General features: G+C 46.2%; 1 protein-coding gene across 3 annotated transcripts in view; it reads left to right on the forward strand.

Annotated features, from left to right (window-relative positions):
- PCP2 (Purkinje cell protein 2) overlaps window positions 1-20,870 on the forward strand; it is a 34,371-nt gene extending 13,501 nt beyond the window's left edge. For 2 of the 3 annotated variants that reach the window (XM_063931628.1, XM_063931629.1), the window contains 2 exons: window positions 8,419-8,579; window positions 18,494-20,870. In XM_063931628.1, the coding sequence (XP_063787698.1) occupies window positions 8,419-8,579; window positions 18,494-18,640 (308 nt within the window). In that variant the 3' untranslated portion in view covers window positions 18,641-20,870. Of the gene's footprint in view, window positions 1-8,418; window positions 8,580-16,923; window positions 17,053-18,493 lie in introns of those variants that run through there. The other variant, XM_063931630.1, reaches the window with a different exon arrangement.
- The last annotated feature ends 485 nt before the right edge of the window (window positions 20,871-21,355 follow it).

The following is a 21,355-nucleotide window of genomic DNA, read 5'->3' on the forward strand; positions in this document are numbered from 1 at the left end:
TTCCTGTCCTACATCTCTACTCCACCGGAGGCGCAGGGGTGTTAGAGGGAATTTGGGATCAAATTTCATAGTACTGGCCACGTGTACTGCACTTGGCCAGATTTATATACAGAGACACCTTACTGCTATTTTACTGAGTCGTGCAAGGGTCTGTTTTTTGTGTATTGTATTGTCTGTCGCCATAATGAGTAAGGCACCAGCAAAAACTAAAAAGCATAATTGCAAAGTCTGTGGCAGTGTGTTACCGGATGGATCTACCACATGTACAGTATGTGTTGTGGATTCGGTTCAGAATACCATTTCTGCTCCAGTTTTACAACCAATTTCCTCACCGGACCCTCCGTGGGGTATGTTAGTAAATGTACTGGATAGGTTACAATCAGAATTGACCGCCGCTCGTCGGGAGCGGGAAACGGTAAGATCTGAGTCTAGGGTGAGGCCGTCAGAACTACCGGAGGCGTCTCAGCCTTGCGTAAGGTCCAAATCCATTTTGGGTAAACGGGATGAATTTCATATGTCTTATGATTTTCCAGTTTCTGCTATGTTGCATTCTGACGATTCCATGCCAGACCTCACGGAACAAGGTGAGGGTGAGGAGGGCGAAGTGGAGTCAGATGGCGAGGATTTTAACAGTTCCGGCATTGATGATCTCATCAGAGCGGTACGTCAGTCTCTGAGGTTTCCTGAAACTGAGGAGCCTCTCACAAATGATCAGGTCGTATTTACGAAACGACGGAAGACGCCAATAAGTTTTCCTGTGTCGGATTCTCTAAATCAGATGTTAGTAGAAACACGACAGAATCCAGATAAACGGTTTTCTATACCTCGCAGATTTAAGTCTAGTTATCCGTTTCCAGACTCGGTAACGTGTACATGGGAGAATCCACCAATAGTTGATTCGTCAGTGTCCAAGCTTACCAAGAAATTAACCATACCAGTGCCGGCAGCTACTACGCTTAAAGATCCTTCAGATCGCAAGATAGAAACTATGCTAAAATCCATGTATGTAGCAGCAGGTGTGATGCTAAGACCTGGATTGGTTGGCATTTGGGTCACTAAGGCGCTCATAATATGGCTTACAGAACTCAAATCTGCTTTACATGACGAAAACCTGATAATTCTTGTAAATCAAATGATTGAGGCTGTAGAGTATCTCTGTACAGCGTCTACTGACGTCTGTCAGCTCACTTCTCGTATTTCATCGTCGCTAGTTACGGCACGAAGAGCACTCTGGCTGCGTGCTTATCATGCGGAGGCAGAGGTCAAACTAAGTATAGAGGCGTTGCCTTACGATGGCAAGAAGTTGTTTGGTCCAGAATTGGACGCATGGATTGCGGAGGCTACGGGAGGTAAGTCTGTTTTCTTACCATTGCCTCCACCGGTTCCAAGAAGAAGGTACGCTGGACCTTCGTTCAAATCCTTTAGACCTCAGCCCTTTCGAGGACGTGGCAGAGGATCAGCCACGCCTGCTAGACGTGGTCGCGGACGTGGTTTCCAACAAACCAACACAACTCGCCAGGACGCTAAGGTTACCGACAAGCCAGTGGCATGACGGGCTACCAGCCCATCTCGGTTCTCCAATTGTGGGAGCACGCCTTCAGACGTTCCATGTGGCGTGGTTCCACACATCCGCGGATGGGTGGATCCGCAATTTAGTGTTAAAAGGTTACAAAATAGAGTTCGACTGTCTTCCGCCTCTGCGGTTTTTCAAGACAGGATTGCCTCTGTCGGACGACAAGAGGACGGTTCTGCAAATTGCCATTCAGTCCCTACTGGATTCGGCAGTTTTGATTCCGGTCCCTGTACACCAACAGGGTCAGGGTTATTATTCAAGTCTGTTTGTGGTACCGAAGCCGGATGGCTCAGTCAGACCAATATTGAACTTAAAGGGGCTCAATCAGTACGTAACTTACTACAGATTCAAGATGGAGTCTCTACGTTCGGTGATTGCGGGTTTAGAGCCAAAGGAATTTATGATTGCGCTAGACCTCAAGGATGCGTACTTACACATTCCAATTTGGCAGCCTCATCAGAAATTCTTACGGTTTGCAATACGCCAGAACCATTACCAGTTTCAGGCTCTACCGTTTGGCCTGTCATCAGCGCCTCGGGTATTCACCAAAGTGATGTCTGTGATGATAGCTCATCTCAGATCCCTAGGAGTGACAATAGTTCCATATTTAGACGATCTGCTCATCAAAGCTCCGTCTCAACAGATACTTCTCCAACATGCGCTGCAAACATACGATGTACTGGTTCACCACGGTTGGATTGTCAATTTCAAGAAATCACATCTAATTCCGTCTCAACGCCTTCAGTTCCTAGGTATGATTCTCGATACGGTCAATCAAAGAATTTACCTACCACAGCAGAAAGTACAAATTCTGCGCCATTTAGTACAATTAGTGCTGAAGCCACGCACAGTGTCGGTACACTTGTGCATTCGCCTCTTAGGCACAATGGTGGCAGCTTTTCGAGGCGCTTCAGTTCGGAAGATTTCACTCTCGTCCATTTCAACTGAATGTGCTCGCCCAGTGGTCGGGCTCGCATCTGCAGATTCACCACAGGGTGAGGTTGTCGCCAAGAGCAAGAGTATCTCTGCTCTGGTGGCTCAAGGAACACAATTTAACCGCAGGAAGACGGTTCGGAGGCTGGAATTGGATAATTCTAACTACGGACGCCAGTCTCAGAGGTTGGGGAGCGATAATTCAAAATTGTCAGCTCCAGGGTCTCTGGGCGGATCACGAAAAATTGCTGTCTATAAATGTCCTGGAACTCCGCGCAATTTACAATGCGCTACGACAAGCAGTGCACATGATTCGCTCTCAGCCGGTCCAAGTGCAGTCAGACAATGCGACGGCGGTCGCATACATCAACAAATAAGGAGGAACGAGAAGCCGCATGGCAATGCGGGAAGTAGCTCGAATCCTCAATTGGGCGGAATGTCACCAGGTGATATTGTCGGCCGTGTTCATTCCGGGAGTGGACAACTGGGAAGCGGATTATCTCAGTCGTCGGGATTTTCATCCAGGCGAATGGGCATTAAATCCAGAAGTGTTTCACATGTTGGTTCAGCGATGGGGTTATCCTCAGGTGGACCTGATGGCGTCTCGACACAATCACCAAACGTTCCAGTATGTGTCCAGAACAAGAGATCCAAAGGCAGTGGCAGTGGATGCTCTCACTGTCGCGTGGCCGTACAGTCTTGTGTATCTGTTTCCACCGTTTCCGTTGCTCCCTCTGGTGCTAAATCGGATCAAAAGAGAGTCGGTCACAGTCATACTAGTGGCGCCTCATTGGCCTCGGAGAGCTTGGTTCTCGGATCTCCGAGGACTACTCGCAGACGATCCTTGGCCGCTCCCACTGCGTCCAGACCTGTTACAACAGGGTCCGTTCCTTTACCCCGATTTAGCGCGGCTGCGTTTGACGGGGTGGCTGTTGAGACCGCCCTCTTAAGAAGAGAGGGCATTCCAGATTCGGTTATACCAACCATGTTACGAGCTAGGAAGCCGGTTACGGCAGCTCATTATTACAGAATATGGCGTGCCTATATAGGTTGGTGTGAAGCTCGGAAGTTTCCGACATCCTCTTTCAAGTTATCCCGCCTTTTGTTATTTCTACAAACAGGGTTAGATGGAGGACTGCGTTTATCTACACTAAAGGTGCAGGTATCTGCTTTGTCAATTTACTTTCAAAGAAGATTGGCTCTATTGCCGTCTATACGCACTTTTCTCCAAGGTGTCCTCAGAGTACAGCCTCCATTCATTCCACCTACAGCGCCATGGGACTTGAATCTGGTTTTAGAGTTCTTACAGTCTTCATATTTTGAACCCTTACAGCAAGTGGATATAAAGTTTCTCACTTGGAAAACATTTTTCTTCTAGCCTTAGCTTCGGCAAGGCGTGTTTCGGATTTGGGTGCCTTGTCATGGAAGGCACCGTATTTGGTGTTTCATGATGACAGAGCGGAACTTCGGACGAATCCCGCCTTCTTACCCAAGGTAGTGTCATCTTTTCACATCAATCAACCAATAGTAGTTCCTGTGTTGACAGCACATTCTGGAACTCTTGATGTGGTACGCGCTTTACGCGTTTATGTATCCCGAACGTCTTCAGTTCGTAAGACGGATACGTTGTTTGTTCTCTATGATGCTGCCAAGATAGGTTGGCCAGCGTCTAAACAAACCTTATCCAGATGGATAAAACTGACCATACGTCAGGCTTACCTTCATGCTAGGTTACAACCGCCTACGTCAGTAACCGCTCATTCCACACGTTCTGTGGGAACTTCATGGGCAGCGGGTCGTGGGGCTTCTACGACGCAGCTTTGCCGTGCGGCTACATGGTCTTCAGTGCACACGTTTGTGCGCTTTTTACAAGTTTGATACGTTTGCGGCATCAGCATCTAGCTTTGGCCGCCTAGTGTTACAAGTGCCAAACAGCTCTCCCGCCCACAAGGGAAGCTTTGGTACGTCCCAAGAGTACTCCAGTGACCCCTAGTGGATGATAAAGAAAATAGGATTTTGGTACTTACCAGGTAAATCCTTTTCTTTGAATCCATAGGGGGCACTGGACGCCCACCCAGAGCAGTTTTACCTAGTTGTGGTGAGTTCTGAGGATCTTATGGTAACACACTTTCACCGACTGGTTCAAATTACAAGTGCTGGTTAGGGTGTCAACTGTTTAGTTGTCAGTAACGTTATGTGTTAACTTCGTTATTGTCAGTTATGTTATATGTAATACTCCATTGTCAACATCTCTATAGTTCCTGTTCGGCTCAGTAAAAAACACTGAGAGGTGCTCGGGGATATGGAGGGGTGGAGTGTTCTAAATTTAAATATTCAGTGCTGTTCCTACGGAAGCCCGTCCATATCCCAAGAGTACTCCAATGCCCCCTATGGATTCAAAGAAAAGGATTTACCTGGTAAGTACCAAAATCCTATTATTTTGTGTATGAAGCACCATTGTACATGATTGTTTAATTCCCCCACCCCCTTTATCAGTATGATATGGGGCAGAGGTGTAGCCCCTCCTATTTCTGTACACAGACAGCTTTCTGTGGACACTGGGCCTGATTCAGATGTAGTTGGAGTACACAGAAGCATGTAAGCAGCAGCACTAGCACTTATATGTTAATGTAGCAGGAGGGGATGCCGACGGTCAGTATACCGTCAGCGGCATCCCGTCCATCATAAACCCGACAGCCTCCCATTTAGCCCCAAAACCCTCCCCTTTTTCCTCCCCTAACCATCCCCGGTGGTGCCTAACCCTAACCCTGCCTTCCCTGCTGCCTAAACCTAACCTCCCTTTCTATGTGCCTAACCTTAACCTTCCCCGGTCCCTAACCCTAACCTTTCCATGCCTGCATCCTAAGGCTAACCCCCCCTTCTGCTGCCTAAACCTAACCCCCCCCCCCCCCTCCCACCTCCCAACCCCACGGCAGGACTGCAGCACATCCCGCTGTCAACGTGATCAGGATGCCAGCTGTAGGTATTTTGATGCCGGCATCCCGTTTGGTGTTGGTATTTCGACACCGGGATTGTGTCCTCCCTCGGGTTCCCGTCGTCTGTATTTCGACCGCCAAGATCCCGTTTGTTGGGAAGCTAACTTCCCACAGGAGTTATCACACATCACGCTTGCATTAGTGATCCGAGCTGTGTTTCTAGGATGCAGTATCGATTTATCTGCGACATCATTGGCCAGCTCAGTGACCTATGGGGTCATTCAAGCCGGCCACCGCAGATGCAACAAAGAGGCCAAGAAATCTCTGTCTTCCGACGGACAGCCTGACCTTGTCCCACAACAATGGCTACACATCTCAATTTTTGGAAACGGAGGCCGTCGCTACCCTCTCCCTACAGTCTGCTACTGATCTGCATGCTGCGTGCATATGCACAGTACAAATCTGTCTCATGCACAAAGTACTTTGCGGGATGCACTGCAGAAATGTTGGGCCTTGATCAGACCCACTGTGAGATGCTATTTGTTTTAATGACCTCATTTAGAATTAATCATGAAATAATCATAAAATAACAGCTTATGTATATAAACAAAAACACACAACATTACATTTAGACTAGTCTGTTGCAAAAATACAACCATCATCAACCTGAGAAACTTGCTCAAGGGGATGCTTTAATATGTGCGTCCTAACAGGACTATATTAAAGATATGTGTAAGTCAAAGTTGGATGCATCTCTACAGGATGTGGTTGAGTTTCATCTCCATGCCATCTCCGGTACAGAACTTGCATATGAACCTGAATGGTGTCTTCAATTGTAAGTGGATGTGAGTATGAGTAATACTGACGCAGGTTGTGCACATTCCAAACTATGCAGTTTTTGCATGGTGCAGATGTTGTTACCTCTAACAAGCTCTAATACTTTACTTTGCCTCAATAAATGTGTCTGTTGGTCTTTGACCACTTAACTGCTAATATGGGCCCTCATTCCGAGTTGATCGCTCGCTAGCTGTTTTTAGCAGCTGTGCAAACGCATAGTCGCCGCCCACGGGGGAGTGTATTTTCACTTTGCAAGTGTGCGAACGCCTGTGCAGCTGAGCTCTGCAAAAACATTTTGTGCAGTTTCAGAGTAGGTCTGAACTTACTCAGCCCTTGCGATCACTTCAGTCTTTTTGGTGCCGGAATTGACGTCACACACCCGCCCTCCAAACGCCCGGACACTCCTGCATTTTCCCTACCACTCCCAGAAAATGGTCAGTTGACACCCATAAACGCCCTCTTTCTGTCAATCTTCTTGCGATTGGCTGTGCGTATGGATTCTTCGTTGAATCCATAGCTCAGCAACGATCCGCATTGTACCCATACAACGTGCATGCGCAGTAGAGACCGGCAGCGTACGATCAACTCTGAATGACCCCCATTGTTTCCAAAAAACGCTCAGAAATTTGTCAGTTTTTATGATTGAATTAGGTTAAGAACATTCATTTGCAACATATCCAACACAATTTAATTAAAAAAAAAAAATTATAAATTTTTCTAAACATCGAGGGCATATATATCGGTCCACCGATGATCAGAACATAAAAACCATCATGACTTTACATTTTCCTGGTGGCTGCTCTTCGGTGTACACAGGGAAGGTGAGGGGTTGCTTTTCTGCATGGACATGAATTTTGATGGTTTGATTTCAGTCTACCAAAACGCCCGGAAGGTTCCAGAAAATCGGGTGGTGCTCCCGGTCCCCCAGAAGAGTGGCAAGTCTCCCAGAGATGGCCCTACAGGCCACCCTGCCACCAGTAAAGTGGTGGGACTGGGATCCAAATGACGTGATTCACACTGAATTACATCATCATAGCCACACCCCCACTGTACAATGCCAGTAATCTCAGCATTGTATGGCAGGGGGCGTGGCCACAATAGTGCGATCATGCAGCCACGCCCTGACACAACCCCTATATTAACCCATGCCCCCTGCCCCACTTCCCGCTGTGACATTCTGTGCCGACTTTGCTGAAGAGGCCCTTAATGTAATCACACATGGGAGACAAACCATCAGACGCACATCAGTTGCACCATCGATCACCTGAGCAACCCTATCTTTGGTCAGAATGTCCATCAGAATTAAGCTGTCAAAGCCACTGTAACTGCGTACACAAACGCGGCCACAGGCTCAGATGCCCCTGAAACGATGGCGGCTTGCCTGTGATTATATGGTTCTGTGTCACTGGTTATCTGAAACATCATCTACAAATGTTACATTTATTTCTATTACAGTTATTGGTGCCTGTAACTGTATAAATTGATTCTTACATACTATATGGGGCTACTTCAATAAATATAAGTTAGATCATGGTGAATATGATATAAACAGATATGGCTATTAAATTAATTGGTGCCCCAAGGGCGTGATTACTGAGTTAATGAATCAATCAACAGGCCATGATGCTTGGAGCCACGCATTAAGGTGCTGGGCAGGCCCAAATGCCCCATGTTATCACTGCCATTGCAGTAACACTGCTGCACTGGGGTATTTGTTGGTGCACGTTTGGCAGGTCCTTCAGCGTTGAACACCACCTGCAGTTGGTGGTGCTGGCAAAGAAGTCATAGTGAAATCAGCCGAGGAATTTAGGAAATACTAGAACTGTGCCTGGTGCTCTGTTGTCCTCCACCGAGAAGAAAACATGAAGTAATGAAATCTCTCATGGAAATGACATTATATATTACTTTCTGTATGTTCAGGCTTACCACACTCGCTTGAAACCAGGGCACTCATTAGTTACACAGATTCTGTGGCTGGCTGACTTCAAGCCTGAATTTCACATGGTTTAATCAGCCAAAGAACCTGTGTAATTCATGAGTATCCCGATTTAAAGGGATAGTATGGTAAGCCTATATCTGTTGGAAGTTTTCTGCTCTTACTTGGCTAATAGAATGACAACTGGTATCTCACCCACACAGCTCCAGTCACCCCACCACCTGAGATGAACCTCCTGATGGACATGTTGGCTCAGTCACAAAGCCGGAGACTGGACGACCAGAGAGCGGAGTTCATTCAGTCTGCACCGTTCCCTGACACTATGCCCACCCGCAGGCAGTCCCATGACAACGGGGGTGTAAAGGTAATTGCAACAGGCGGATCCACTGTTACACTGCACCTACTAAATGCACATATATCTCTGTAACCGAGACCCACTCATACAGAGCGTTTGTCCTACTATATACTCCCAGAGTTGGACTGGCCCGCAGGGGCTCAAGGGTGGGCCCCTCTGCCTGGGGAGGGGGAACGACGACGACGATACCTCCTCCTCTAGGGATCAGGTTCCAGGTGTGCACTTGAATTATACATATGTTACCTTATACTGCACAGGACTATGGTTTATTTTTTACAGTGCATTGGCTGATACATTATCACGCACGCACTAGCAGTATTTTATATATATATATATATATATATATATATATATATATATATATATATATATATATATATATATATGTGCACAAATGAGGATGCACTTACCAGACTTCTCCAGAAAACGATAAACTTTAATCCAGACAGCACATACTCACAAAAAGAAGGAAGATGTCAACCTGGTAATTTGGTCTTGAGAAAGGCTCTGCTGTGAGCCGAAACGTTGACCTTCTTTTTGTGAGTATGTGCTGTCTGGATTAAAGTTTATCGTTTTCTGGAGAAGTCTGGTGAGTGCATCCTCATTTGTGCACATGTATTGTGGAACTTTGTTCGGATTGGACCTGTTCCTGGATTCTGCACCCCAGCTGCTGTGATTATGAACGACATGTGAGTGCGGCTTTTCTACAAAGGAGATATAGATTATCTGCAGGGGAGGCAGATTTAACATGTGCAGAGAGAGTTAGATTTGGGTGTGGTGTGTTCAATCTGCAATCTAATTTGCAGTGTAACAATACAGCAGCCAGTATTTACCCTACACAGAAACACTATAACCCACCCAAATCTAACTCTTTCTGCAAATGTTATATCTGCCCCCCGCAGTGCACATGGTTTTGCCCAACTGCTAACAAATTTGCTGCTGCGATCAACTCTGAATTAGGCTCAAGGGCCCTCATTCCGAGTTGATTGCAACTTTTTGCTGCTGGTGCGATCAACTAATCTCCGCCTATGCGGGAGTGTATTTTAGCATAGCAGGGCTGTGATCGCTTGTCCAGCCCTGCTATGCTAAAAAAGTTTCACACAAATCAAGACTAGCCCTGGACATACTTACCCTGTGCGACAAATACAGCGATGATGGGGTCGGCTTTGACATCAGACATCCGGCCTCCAACGGCCAGTTGACACCCCGGAACGCCTTCCTGCAGTCAATCTTCTTATGGTCGCTGCTGTGACCGCTTTCTCGGCTGTCAGCGTTGACACATGTGCGCAATGCGCACGCCACGTATGCGCATTCCAGACCCGATCGCACCGCTGCAAGGAAGTGCAGCGTGCGATCGGGTCGGATTGAGGACCAATGTCCCTTCTTAATACATCCGGTTTCCATGAATCATAAAAAGGAAAATAAAGTAAATAAATTAAAAGTAATAACAAATAGAGACTTACAAATTAGTCCCTGTCTTACCCAAACAGCTTTGTATAAGAAGAAAGTGGTCAACTGTGTCAAATGCAGCAGAGAGATCCAGAAATGAGTAATGGCCTTTGGATTTAGCAGTGGTCAGACCATTAACCACCTTAGTCAGTGCTGGCTGTGTGGCTGTTGGGAATGAATGCCTGGCTGGAGAGGGTCCATTAGGTTGTGTGAGAAAAGGAAACATATGAACGTAGGTGTGTGCATGGGTTGTCTTCCTGCACACCCCTTAGATTGCCTTAACCCCAACCAAAAGTGTCTCCTGCCCACTGTTGCCAGCTTCCAGGGATGAGGCAGCCTCTATTTGAGTACAAGTTGGTTCTTTGGAAGCAGGAGTTTCACATCCGCCATCTTGGATTGAAAATAGTGGTGAGGAGAAAGCAGTGGCGGATTTAGAAGGGGGGGGGGGGCACCAAGGCACGTGCCCCCCCTGTCATTTTTTGTTGATTTTTGTATTTTTGTGTTTTTTTTTTTTTTTTTTTAGTGCGCGCGCCGCGGCGCACCCACCCGACATGAGGCTGCTGCTGCTGGTCCTGGAGGATGATCGTTCATGCTCTGCTCCACTCCAGTGTGTTCCTCCTCCTGATTGGCTCCATGGAGAAACGTGACATGCAGTCAGTGCATGTCACGTTTCTGTGCAGAGGAGCCGATCAGGAGGAGGAACTTCCTAGCTTCAGGCTGCCGCCGCTGCTGAGGGACAAGGACAACACCCAGCCAGTCACACAGCGCTGCGCATCGGCAACGCACAGCACCAGTGTGACCAGCAGCGCCAGCAGCCCACCCGTTACCCAGCCGCACACAGCAGAGCAACTAGGGTCCGGGACAGCAGCCGCCGGCGCCGCCAACGAGGGACAGCGCACCCACCAGCCCTCAGAGTTACACCGCCGCTGAGGGTCCGGGACATCGCGCGTACTACCAGCCACCAGAGAAAGAAGACACGCTGGTGCTGCGGACCGGACGCCCAGGCCAGCAAGCAAGAAGACGCCAGGCCCTGCTTTCTTCACAGGTGGTCAGGTTAGTCAGTGTCTGGTGAGCGGTGTTTTGCTGGGTGACCAGGGTGAGGGTAGAAGGCCCAGGAATTTAGGAGCCTGCTGCTGAGGTGGGGGCCTGGGGGGTCTCAAGTGGTGAGGACAGAGGCCTGGTGCTGCTGCTTATAGTGCCCCCCCTGTAATTTTTTTCTGGATCCGCCCCTGGGAGAAAGCAACAGTGGCCAGTGAGTAATGTGTGTCCCCGTGGGAGGAGGAGCAGTGGTGCGGGAAGGGAATGTCCTGGAGAGGTAGGCCGGGTAATGTATGTCACATTGGGGGGTAGTCTATGTGCGGGGGAGGGATTTGCACACTCTTTGCTGTGAGCTAATCCCTCCCCCGGACATGTACGCCTATGCATGTGAGATAAGTCCAAGCCGATCTCTCAAGAAGTTTGAGCTGGCCGGAAGTTGTGTATATAACAATTGTGTGACATCTTTTGCGTGCTGCAAATATATGATGATGGCCCATCTTAATGAGCATTTTAACTTCTTGAATGTAATCTCATTATATAGTTATTACTATACTGTGTTAGGGCATACACTGAACACTAAACACTGATTTAGTTTCACCATTTTTAAGTTTCCAATGTAAAATATTATTGTGCTACTGATTTGTCACCTAATGAGAATATTATGCTGTTCTTCTGATGGTCTTTTCTGGATATTATGTTGTCATTATAACACACCTCCATGCTGCAATGTATGACACAGTGCTCTCTGGTGTCCGTGCTGCAATGTATGACACAGTGCTCTCTGTTGTCCGTGCTGCAATGTATGACACAGTGCTCTCTGGTGTCCGTGCTGCAATGTATGACACAGTGCTCTCTGTTGTCCGTGCTGCAATGTATAACACAGTGCTCTCTGGTGTCCGTGCTGCAATGTATGACACAGTGCTCTCTGGTGTCCGTGCTGCAATGTATGACACAGTGATCTCTGGTGTCCGTGCTGCAATGTATGACACAGTGCTCTCTGGTGTCAATGTATGACACAGTGCTCTCTGGTGTCCGTGCTGCAATGTATGACACAGTGCTCTCTGGTGTCCGTGCTGCAATGTATGACACAGTGCTCTCTGGTGTCAATGTATGACACAGTGCTCTCTGGTGTCCGTGCTGCAATGTATGACACAGTGCTCTCTGGTGTCCGTGCTGCAATGTATAACACAGTGCTCTCTGGTGTCCGTGCTGCAATGTATGACACAGTGCTCTCTGGTGTCCGTGCTGCAATGTATGACACAGTGCTCTCTGGTGTCAATGTATGACACAGTGCTCTCTGGTGTCCGTGCTGCAATGTATGACACAGTGCTCTCTGGTGTCCATGCTGCAATGTATGACACAGTGCTCTCTGGTGTCCGTGCTGCAATGTATGACACAGTGCTCTCTGGTGTCAATGTATGACACAGTGCTCTCTGGTGTCCGTGCTGCAATGTATGACACAGTGCTCTCTGGTGTCCGTGCTGCAATGTATGACACAGTGCTCTCTGGTGTCCGTGCTGCAATGTTTGACACAGTGCTCTCTGGTGTCCATGCTGCAATGTATGACACAGTGCTCTCTGGTGTCCGTGCTGCAATGTATGACACAGTGCTCTCTGGTGTCAATGTATGACACAGTGCTCTCTGGTGTCCATGCTGCAATGTATGACACAGTGCTCTCTGGTGTCCATGCTGCAATGTATAACACAGTGCTCTCTGGTGTCCATGCTTACTGTAACATTGCTACACTGTACTAATTGTTCTGCTACCACTGCATTGCATTGTGCACTGTTGTCAAACATACACTGTACGTATATGCAGAGTGTCAGTGTGAAACCTTTCGGTATACTGCATACCTCCTAACACTCACTCATATGGTTCCATGTGCTGCTTTAGGCCACACATCTGTTATTAAACTTCGGTTTCAAAAACATAAATAAATCAAACGAATAAAAGAAATATACAAATATTTAACTGCAGAAATTGATATCACATTGCTACAACAAAGATAAACCCCATCACTAAAGTCTTCAGAATGATTTTACACATCCTAACTAGTGAAGGGTTAATAAATACATATATCTGCAGCCAAATGAGTGATCCCTTAATGATGCAGTCAACGATGAGGATACACAAGGAGGTTACACACACTGCCTTTACCACTTGCAGCTGCAGAGAAGAGAGACGAGCCAGGCAACGCTGCTGTTGCATCTGGTTTTAAAGACTTTGAACTTTATTTTGGGAAGTGGCGGCTTTTGTAGGCCGCTGCTTCCCTGCGGGTTTGAGGTGAAAAATGAAAAGGGCACTTACAGTCAGTGTAAACCCGGCGTGCTCTATGTTGACTGTGAGAGCTGCTTTCAATTTTCACCTCCAGCCCTCAGGGTCGCAGCAGCTTGTAAAAGCCGCCGTTTCCTAAATAAAGCCCAAAGTCTTTAATGTACTTAATTTAACTTTACATCAGATACAGTAGACAGCTGCCAAACATGATGTCATTCTGCAGTAGGGGGTGAACCACCCTCACACTTGAAGATTATTCAATGTTTCTGAGAATACATTTCACCGTGCAAAAGACCTAGGGTTGATGTATCAAGCATTGAAAAGATTGGAGAAGTGGACCAGTGGCGAAGTTGTCCATAGCAACCAAGCAAAGTACTCACCCCCTGGCCCTCCCCCTTAATCCGACTCTGGGACTACTACCTCATACCTCCCAACGGGACTCTCTCCAGGAGGGACAAAATGCTCTGCTGTTGGACTTTCCTCTTAATTTATGATTGCCGGCACCTGTGTTGAACAGGTTACTGGACAAGAAAGGTGTTTCAGCGCAGGTGATAGCAATCATACATTAACAGGGAAGTCCAGGAGCAGAGCATTCTGTCCCTCCTGGAGAGGGTCATGTTGGGAGGTATGCTACCTGTACTATGACTATTATCGATTTGCAACTCCTGGCATATACCAGGCACATACTGTATACCACTGTTATCTCCAGGAGTAACCCAGGCACATATACTACTGTTCTCTCCTGGTATAACCCAGGCACATATAGTACTGTTCTCTCCTGGTATAACCGAGGCACATATACTACCGTTCCCTCCAGGTGTAACCTAGGCACATATACTACTGTTCTTTCCTGGTATAACCCGGGCCCATATATTACTGTTCTCTTCAGGAGTAACCCAGGCACATAAACTACTGTTCTCTCCTGGTATAACCCAGGCACATATACTACTGTTCCCTCCAGGTGTAACCTAGGCACATATACTACTGTTCTTTCCTGGTATAACCCGGGCCCATATATTACTGTTCTCTTCAGTAGTAACCCAGTCACATGTACTACTGTCTTCTCCTGGTATAACCCAGGCACATATACTACTGTTCTCTCCAGGTGTAACCCAGGCACGTATACTACTGCTCTCTCCTGGTGTAACTCAGGCACACAAACTACTGTTCTTTCCTTGTGTAACCCAGTCACATATACTACTGTTCTCTCCAGGTGTGACCCAGGCACATATACTACTGCTCTCTCCTTGTGTAAACCAGGCACATATACTACTGGTCTCTCCTTGTCTAACCCAGGCACATATACTACTGTTCTTTCCAGGAGTAACCCAGGTGCACATACTCCTGTTCCCTCCAGGAGTAACCCAGGGACATATACTACTGTTCTCTACTCTAGGCACCCGTGATTTTGATGATTTAGCTGCAAAATTTAATGTGGGAATAATTTAAAGTCAAAACCAACCATTTTTTTCCCACTTAAATTATTGCTACTTTAAATCTATTGACTAAAAATCACTGTGAACACATGGGCACCTGCAGATTTCAGACTATTTCTATTCTGGAGTAAACCAGACACATATACTACTGTTCTCTCCTGGTGTAACCCAGGCACATGTACTACTGTTCTCTCCTGGTATAACCCAGGCACATATAGTACTGTTCTCTCCTGGATTAACCCTAGGGGCATATACTATTGTTCTATCCAGGAATAAATCAGGCACATGTACTACTTTTCTCTCCAGGAGTAAGACAGATGCCTATGCTACGGTTTTCTCCGTGTGTAACCCAGGCACATACAGTATATTACGGTTCTCTCCTTGTGTAACCCAGGCACATATAATACTGTTCTCTCCTTGTGTAACCCAGGCACATATATTACTGTTCTCTCCTTGTGTAACCCAGGCACATATATTACTGTTCTCTCCTGGTGTAACCCAGGCACATATATTACTGTTCTCTCCTGGTGTAACCCAGGCACATATACTACTGTTCTCTCCTGGTGTAACCCAGGCACATATACGACTGTTCTCTCCTGGTGTAACCCAGGCACATATACGACTGTTCTCTCCTGGTGTAACCCAGGCACATATACGACTGTTCTCTCCTGGTGTAACCCAGGCACATATACGACTGTTCTCTCCTGGTGTAACCCAGGCACATATACGACTGTTCTCTCCTGGTGTAACTCATGCACATATACTACTGTTCTCTCCTGGTGTAACTCATGCACATATACTACTGTTCTCTCCTGGTGTAACTAATGCACATATACGACTGTTCTCTCCTGGTGTAACTCATGCACATATACTACTGTTCTCTCCCGGTGTAACCCAGGCACATATACGACTGTTCTCTCCTGGTGTAACCCAGGCACATATACTACTGTTCTCTCCTGGTGTAACTCAGGCACATATACTACAGTTCTCACCAGGAGACAGCTCTGCATGATAAGCACAGGCACATATACTACTGTTCTCTCCTTGTGTAACCCAGGCACATATATACTACTGTTCTCTCCTTGTGTAACCCAGGCACATATACTACTGTTCTCTCCTGGTGTAAATCAGGCACATATACGACTGTTCTCTCCTGGTGTAACCCAGGCCCATATACGACTGTTCTCTCCTGGTGTAACCCAGGCACATATACTACTGTTCTCTCCTTGTGTAAATCAGGCACATATACTACGGTTCTCACCAGGAGACAGCTCTGCATGATAAGCACAATGCACATTTTTTTCAGGCACATTTTGATCTTCTAATTTAGACGTAAATTGTCCCGCTCTGCATGAGCCCCAGTCTGTGCAGCCTTACCCTGGGACATAATATATAACCAATAAACGTGAAATATAGTCAGGCCTGATCACCCCTTAGTTTGCTATTGATGAGAGGAGATGGTTAACCCTGACGGTAGGATGTGCTTCGTGCAGACCCTTTCTCTCCCACCAACCATGCACAGCCTTATCTGAGGAACAAACATATCACAGACACAATGGCTGACTCAGCGTTGCTAAAAGATTGGCAGGCAAGTGTTGTTCCTTTCTGCCCACAGTTGTACACAAGATAGCTGCAGCTTTGCATCACTGACCTATGTACCAGGTTAATGTCAGGCATACATTGCATATATTTACACCCATGTGTTTCTTGGCATCAATAAAGCTTTAAAAAACCCTGTGATACAGTAAAAGCTAAAACACTAACAAAAAAAAAAAAGCATTATATAGTATATGCCAGAGCAACGAAGAAAGCACCAATGTGCGTCAGCAGTGCATTCACAATCAGCCAATCACAAGCCTTTCACTAGTGGCGTGGATGGTCATCATTATTATGTGTATATTTACACCTGTCCCTGGCCAACCACCATAGTGAGACTTTTGCACACACACACATATCTGCCCCAGCCTGCCTCTCCAGGCACTGGAGGGTGTGCGTGCCAGCATCACTCAGCGCACCATACACATGCATTTATGGCATCATAAACAGCTCCTTTGTCTCCAGCACGACAATTTTATTTTTTCCATTATCCACTGATTACTTACTCACATGTATTATATGTAATGTATCTGTGTTACATCATTTATGTCTCCATTCAGAATAAAGCATAACCCTCTTCATCATCAGATTTCCTCAATGTCCACTACTGGGAAGAAGATATGAATTGTCAAGATCGTTTCAGATGGTTTTCTGACTCTTATAAGAAGCCTGAGGATAGGGACGCAGTAGCAACCCAATTTTAGTAGTTTGTCCTGCTAGTAAATAAATATTTTTTGGCTCTACTAAACGTGTTGCTCAATTATAGTGTATTACAGTCATTGGGATGAATTAGGCCACACCTCATTCCATGTAGACCACGCCTTCTTTAGCAGGCTAATCCATTTTCACAACCAAAAATCGTGACTGTTGGGTGGTATGCAGTTGAGACTGGTGAACAAAATATTTTAAGTAACATGAATACAGCTCTGCAGAAAAAATGGCCTCACAAAAACACACAGATATCACCATACCCTCTGTGTTTTTTTTGTTTTGTTTTTTGTCCAGTAGCACTGTGGCTTTTCACTGAGTATAAGTGGCCTCCTTTAAATAAAAGGACAGTATTCATAAAATGCAGTTCATCAATTCACAGTAAACTCATGCATTACCGAGATATGAAACAATTTAGTAGGCACTAGTGACATCACTAGGACAACATGAGGCGATTCAGTGGGCAGTAGTGACATCACTGAGTCATGAAACAATTCACTAGGCACTTTCAGTGGACACTAATGACATCACTGAGGTGAGGCAATTCAGTAGGCACTAGTGATATCATTGGGACATGAGGCAATTCAGTGGGGACTAGTGACATTACTTACATATGAGACAATTCACTGGGTACTAGTGACATCAAGGAGACATGAAGCAATTCAAGTCAAGACATTACTGGGAGATGAGGCATTTCAGTGTGCAGTAGTGACATCACTGAGACATGAGGCAATTCATTGGGCACTAGTGACATCACTGAGATGAGGCAATTAGTTGGAAACTAGTGACATCGCTGAGATGAGACAATTCCGTGGGCACTAGTGACATCATTGAGACATGAGGCAATTCAGTGGGGACTAGTGACATGACTGGGACATGAGGACATTTTTGGTGCACTACTGACATAACTGACACATGAGACAATTAGGTGGGCACTAGTGACATCACTGAGATAAGGTATTTCAGTGAACACTAGTAACATCAATGAGATGTGCAATTCAGTGACTAGTGACATTAATGAGACATGCCACAATTAAGTGGGCATTAGTTACACTGAGACATGAGATCATTCAGTGAGCACTAGTGACATACTGTAACAGGCACGAGGCAAGTCGTGGGAAATAGTGATATTACATAATTTATGTGGAACCAATGCCATCTGTTTCAGCTACACGTCTCAGTGAAGTCACTGCATTCTAGTATATTGATAAGTTCCATTTTTTAAGAATATTGATTCTATACACAATAGCTAAGTGTAGATGGCAATTACATATTAAGGGTTCTATTGACCCTCAGATGTGCCTGTGAAGACCATTTCCAGCCTGTGGGCTAGTAGGGAACCAGCACTGTTATTAAAGATTTGCAGTCTCCTGGGGTCAGTCTTGTTCAACTGTCACTGCCACTAGTTCCCTCTCTCCCCAGGATGCCGAAGTTCCTGCAGTTCCCGGATCCCAGATGGGTGTCCCCATTTCATCTGGGGATGATTATTTCAGCTTCATCAATCAAGTCCACAGTCGGCATCTTGAGAAACATTTGAAGAATCCAGGGGGACGAAACCAGAAATCCTAGAGGCCATCTTCATACCTGATCTGAGCATTAAGATTGTATGAAATTGTCATAAAGTCAAGTTAGTCCTCAGGCACTGCTAACAAGGCATGTTTTCCACATAATCACAAATAATTAGTACCACCTATGGATGTTTTAACATGTATCCGAAAGTAATTAATAATACACATGTGCCCCATCTAGAAGATACTGTTAGCAGTCACTGAGGTCCAGATTTGGGAAACACTGACACATCTTACAAGCAGTGGCGGTACTAACCTGATTGTAGATGGCGCTCCGGCTTCAGGGCCCAGAGGAAGAGTTTATTAAACTATCTTATAAGAAACTAAATGCAGAAAAAATGCTCTGCTTTCACCTTCTATTGCCAGAGAGAGCAAATGGGCAGTGAAGGGACCATCACGCTAATTAGTCTGACTCATATGGTAATCACTTACTTGGCACTCCAGACCAAGAAGAAGTGCTGCCTGAGTTGCCATCTGCCTCAGAGCCAGTATTACTTACTTGGCACATCGCCAACATAACTAAGCAGGGAGGAGACATTTTTTTAATTTATAACAGCATCTCGATAACAAAGAATTGTCATTCTAATGACACATATTTTTTAAGAAACTGTAGACCAGCCTTTAGTCAACCTGTGGTTCTCCAACTCTTGCATAACAAAAAGTCCCAGCATGCCCTTCCTGCCAAAGTGTGACCTGTACCTGAGTCTGTATTTTATTACACAAGTTCTGTATATATAAGGACATATCTGGAACATATAGGTAACGCAACAATATGTTGGTACCAGGGCCAGATTATTGTTGGCGTGGGCCCAGTGTGATTACTTGTGGAGGCCTCTACCAATACATTAGTCATACTTGCCAACTCTCCCGGAAGCTGTGGGAGGCTCCCGTTTTTTTGGGTAGCCCCCCGCACCCCCGGAAGAGTAGGCAGGTCTCCCGCATCCTACTCGCATCTTAGTGATACGGGCAGGATGAAGAGATAAACTCCCGTATACACGAGTCCGTGGGGTGGGGAAGGGGTTAAAATGACGCAAATCGTGTCATTTTAGCCCCGCCCCTCTCCCTCGGTCCCGCGTTTCCCGATGTGGGAGCGAGGCTTAATTATGTCATAGCCCGGCCCCGCCCCCCGAAGTCTCCTGCAGTGTCTCCTCTCCGGGCTTCTCCCAGAGAGGAGACATTTAAAGTCGGCAAGTATGACATTAGTCAATAAGATATGTTGCGATGTTCGTAAAAAGTATAATGTGTAAATACTCCCAGCACCAGACTGTAGAGTCCCCCCACGCTGGTGATGTAGCTATGTGTGGGGGCCACCCAGTGTGTGGGGGAGCCCCTAGGCAAGTGTTGTTAATCCAGCTCTGGTTAGTAACTTGCTTATCTATGGCTGTGTTTTGAATTGCTTGTATGTTAGAATATGGAACGTCAAATAGCCTATGGGTGCAAAGATGCAGCTGTCATCATCCTCAACTAGGAAACTTGCACGTGGCCTATGGGAAGCACCCGGATACTCCTGACAGGCGCATCTTACAGGCACATGTAAATTGACATCTAACAAATTACTAAGGTTTGTGTTTGACTTGCATTCCACACACTCAGGGGTATATTTACTAAAGTGTGGTTTTACAGAAGTGGGGATGTTGCCCATAGCAACCAATGAGATTCTAGCTATCATCTTCTAGAAGGTGCTAGATAAATGATAAGTAGAATCTCCACTTCTGTAAACCCGCACTTTAGTAAATATACCACCTTACATATATATCAGAACTTACAATTGACCCCCCCCCCCCCCCAACTGGTTAATCCAAGTGCAAGTGAGATCAAAACTAAGATATGAGCAACTAAAAGAATGGCCATAAGTCTTGTGCATGGTAACTCACATCACATTATCACATTATGCAAATTACCTTATCACTGACTCTTACTCATGTCCATGGTGCACACTGGGGGTCATTCAATTGCGGTTGTTCTTCCTGCTCCTGTTGCAGTGATATGCCGTACGCAATTGTGATTATATGTTAATATGGGCAACCCATGCAAAAGAACACCCACTGCTATCACATCAGTTACGTACAGCGCCACGATTGCAGAAACATTAATACATTGTAGGCACGCAGAGCCTGATTACCTCTGAAGACGCGCAGGCCTCTCCAGTAGCACGTGTGATCGCAGCTGCTAATGTATGCACGCTATGACACGCCTGCGTTTGCATGACCACTCCCCATTACCACCCCCAAACACTGACTTCATTCACTTTGTGACTTAGGGGCAGATGTATTAACCTGGAGAAGGCATAAGGAAGTGATAAACCAGTGATATGTGCAAGGTGATACAGGCACCAGCCAATCAGCTCCAATATGTAAATTAACAGTTAGGATCTGATTGGCTGATGCCTTTATCACCTTGCACATATCACTGGTTTATCACTTCCTTATGCCGTCTCCAGGTTAATACATCTGCCCCTTAATCTCAATGTGACCACACTCACGAATCACTCCCTGCACGTGTGCACTGCATCCACACCTGAATGACCCCCACTGAGGACACCTGTCCTCACTGTGATGTGTGATTGGAGAGATGGGTACCCATGGTATCAGCTATTACTCATATGTGATAATGCTGGGCTGACACTGCTGGCAGAAATAAAGCAGCACCTTCTATACTGTATGTCATGTAATACACAATGCAAATAAACGCGTGATATGCAACTGATGTGCGTCAT

The sequence above is a fragment of the Pseudophryne corroboree genome, chromosome 6 (assembly GCF_028390025.1).
Source record: "Pseudophryne corroboree isolate aPseCor3 chromosome 6, aPseCor3.hap2, whole genome shotgun sequence".
NCBI classification, from domain to species: Eukaryota; Metazoa; Chordata; class Amphibia; order Anura; family Myobatrachidae; genus Pseudophryne; species Pseudophryne corroboree.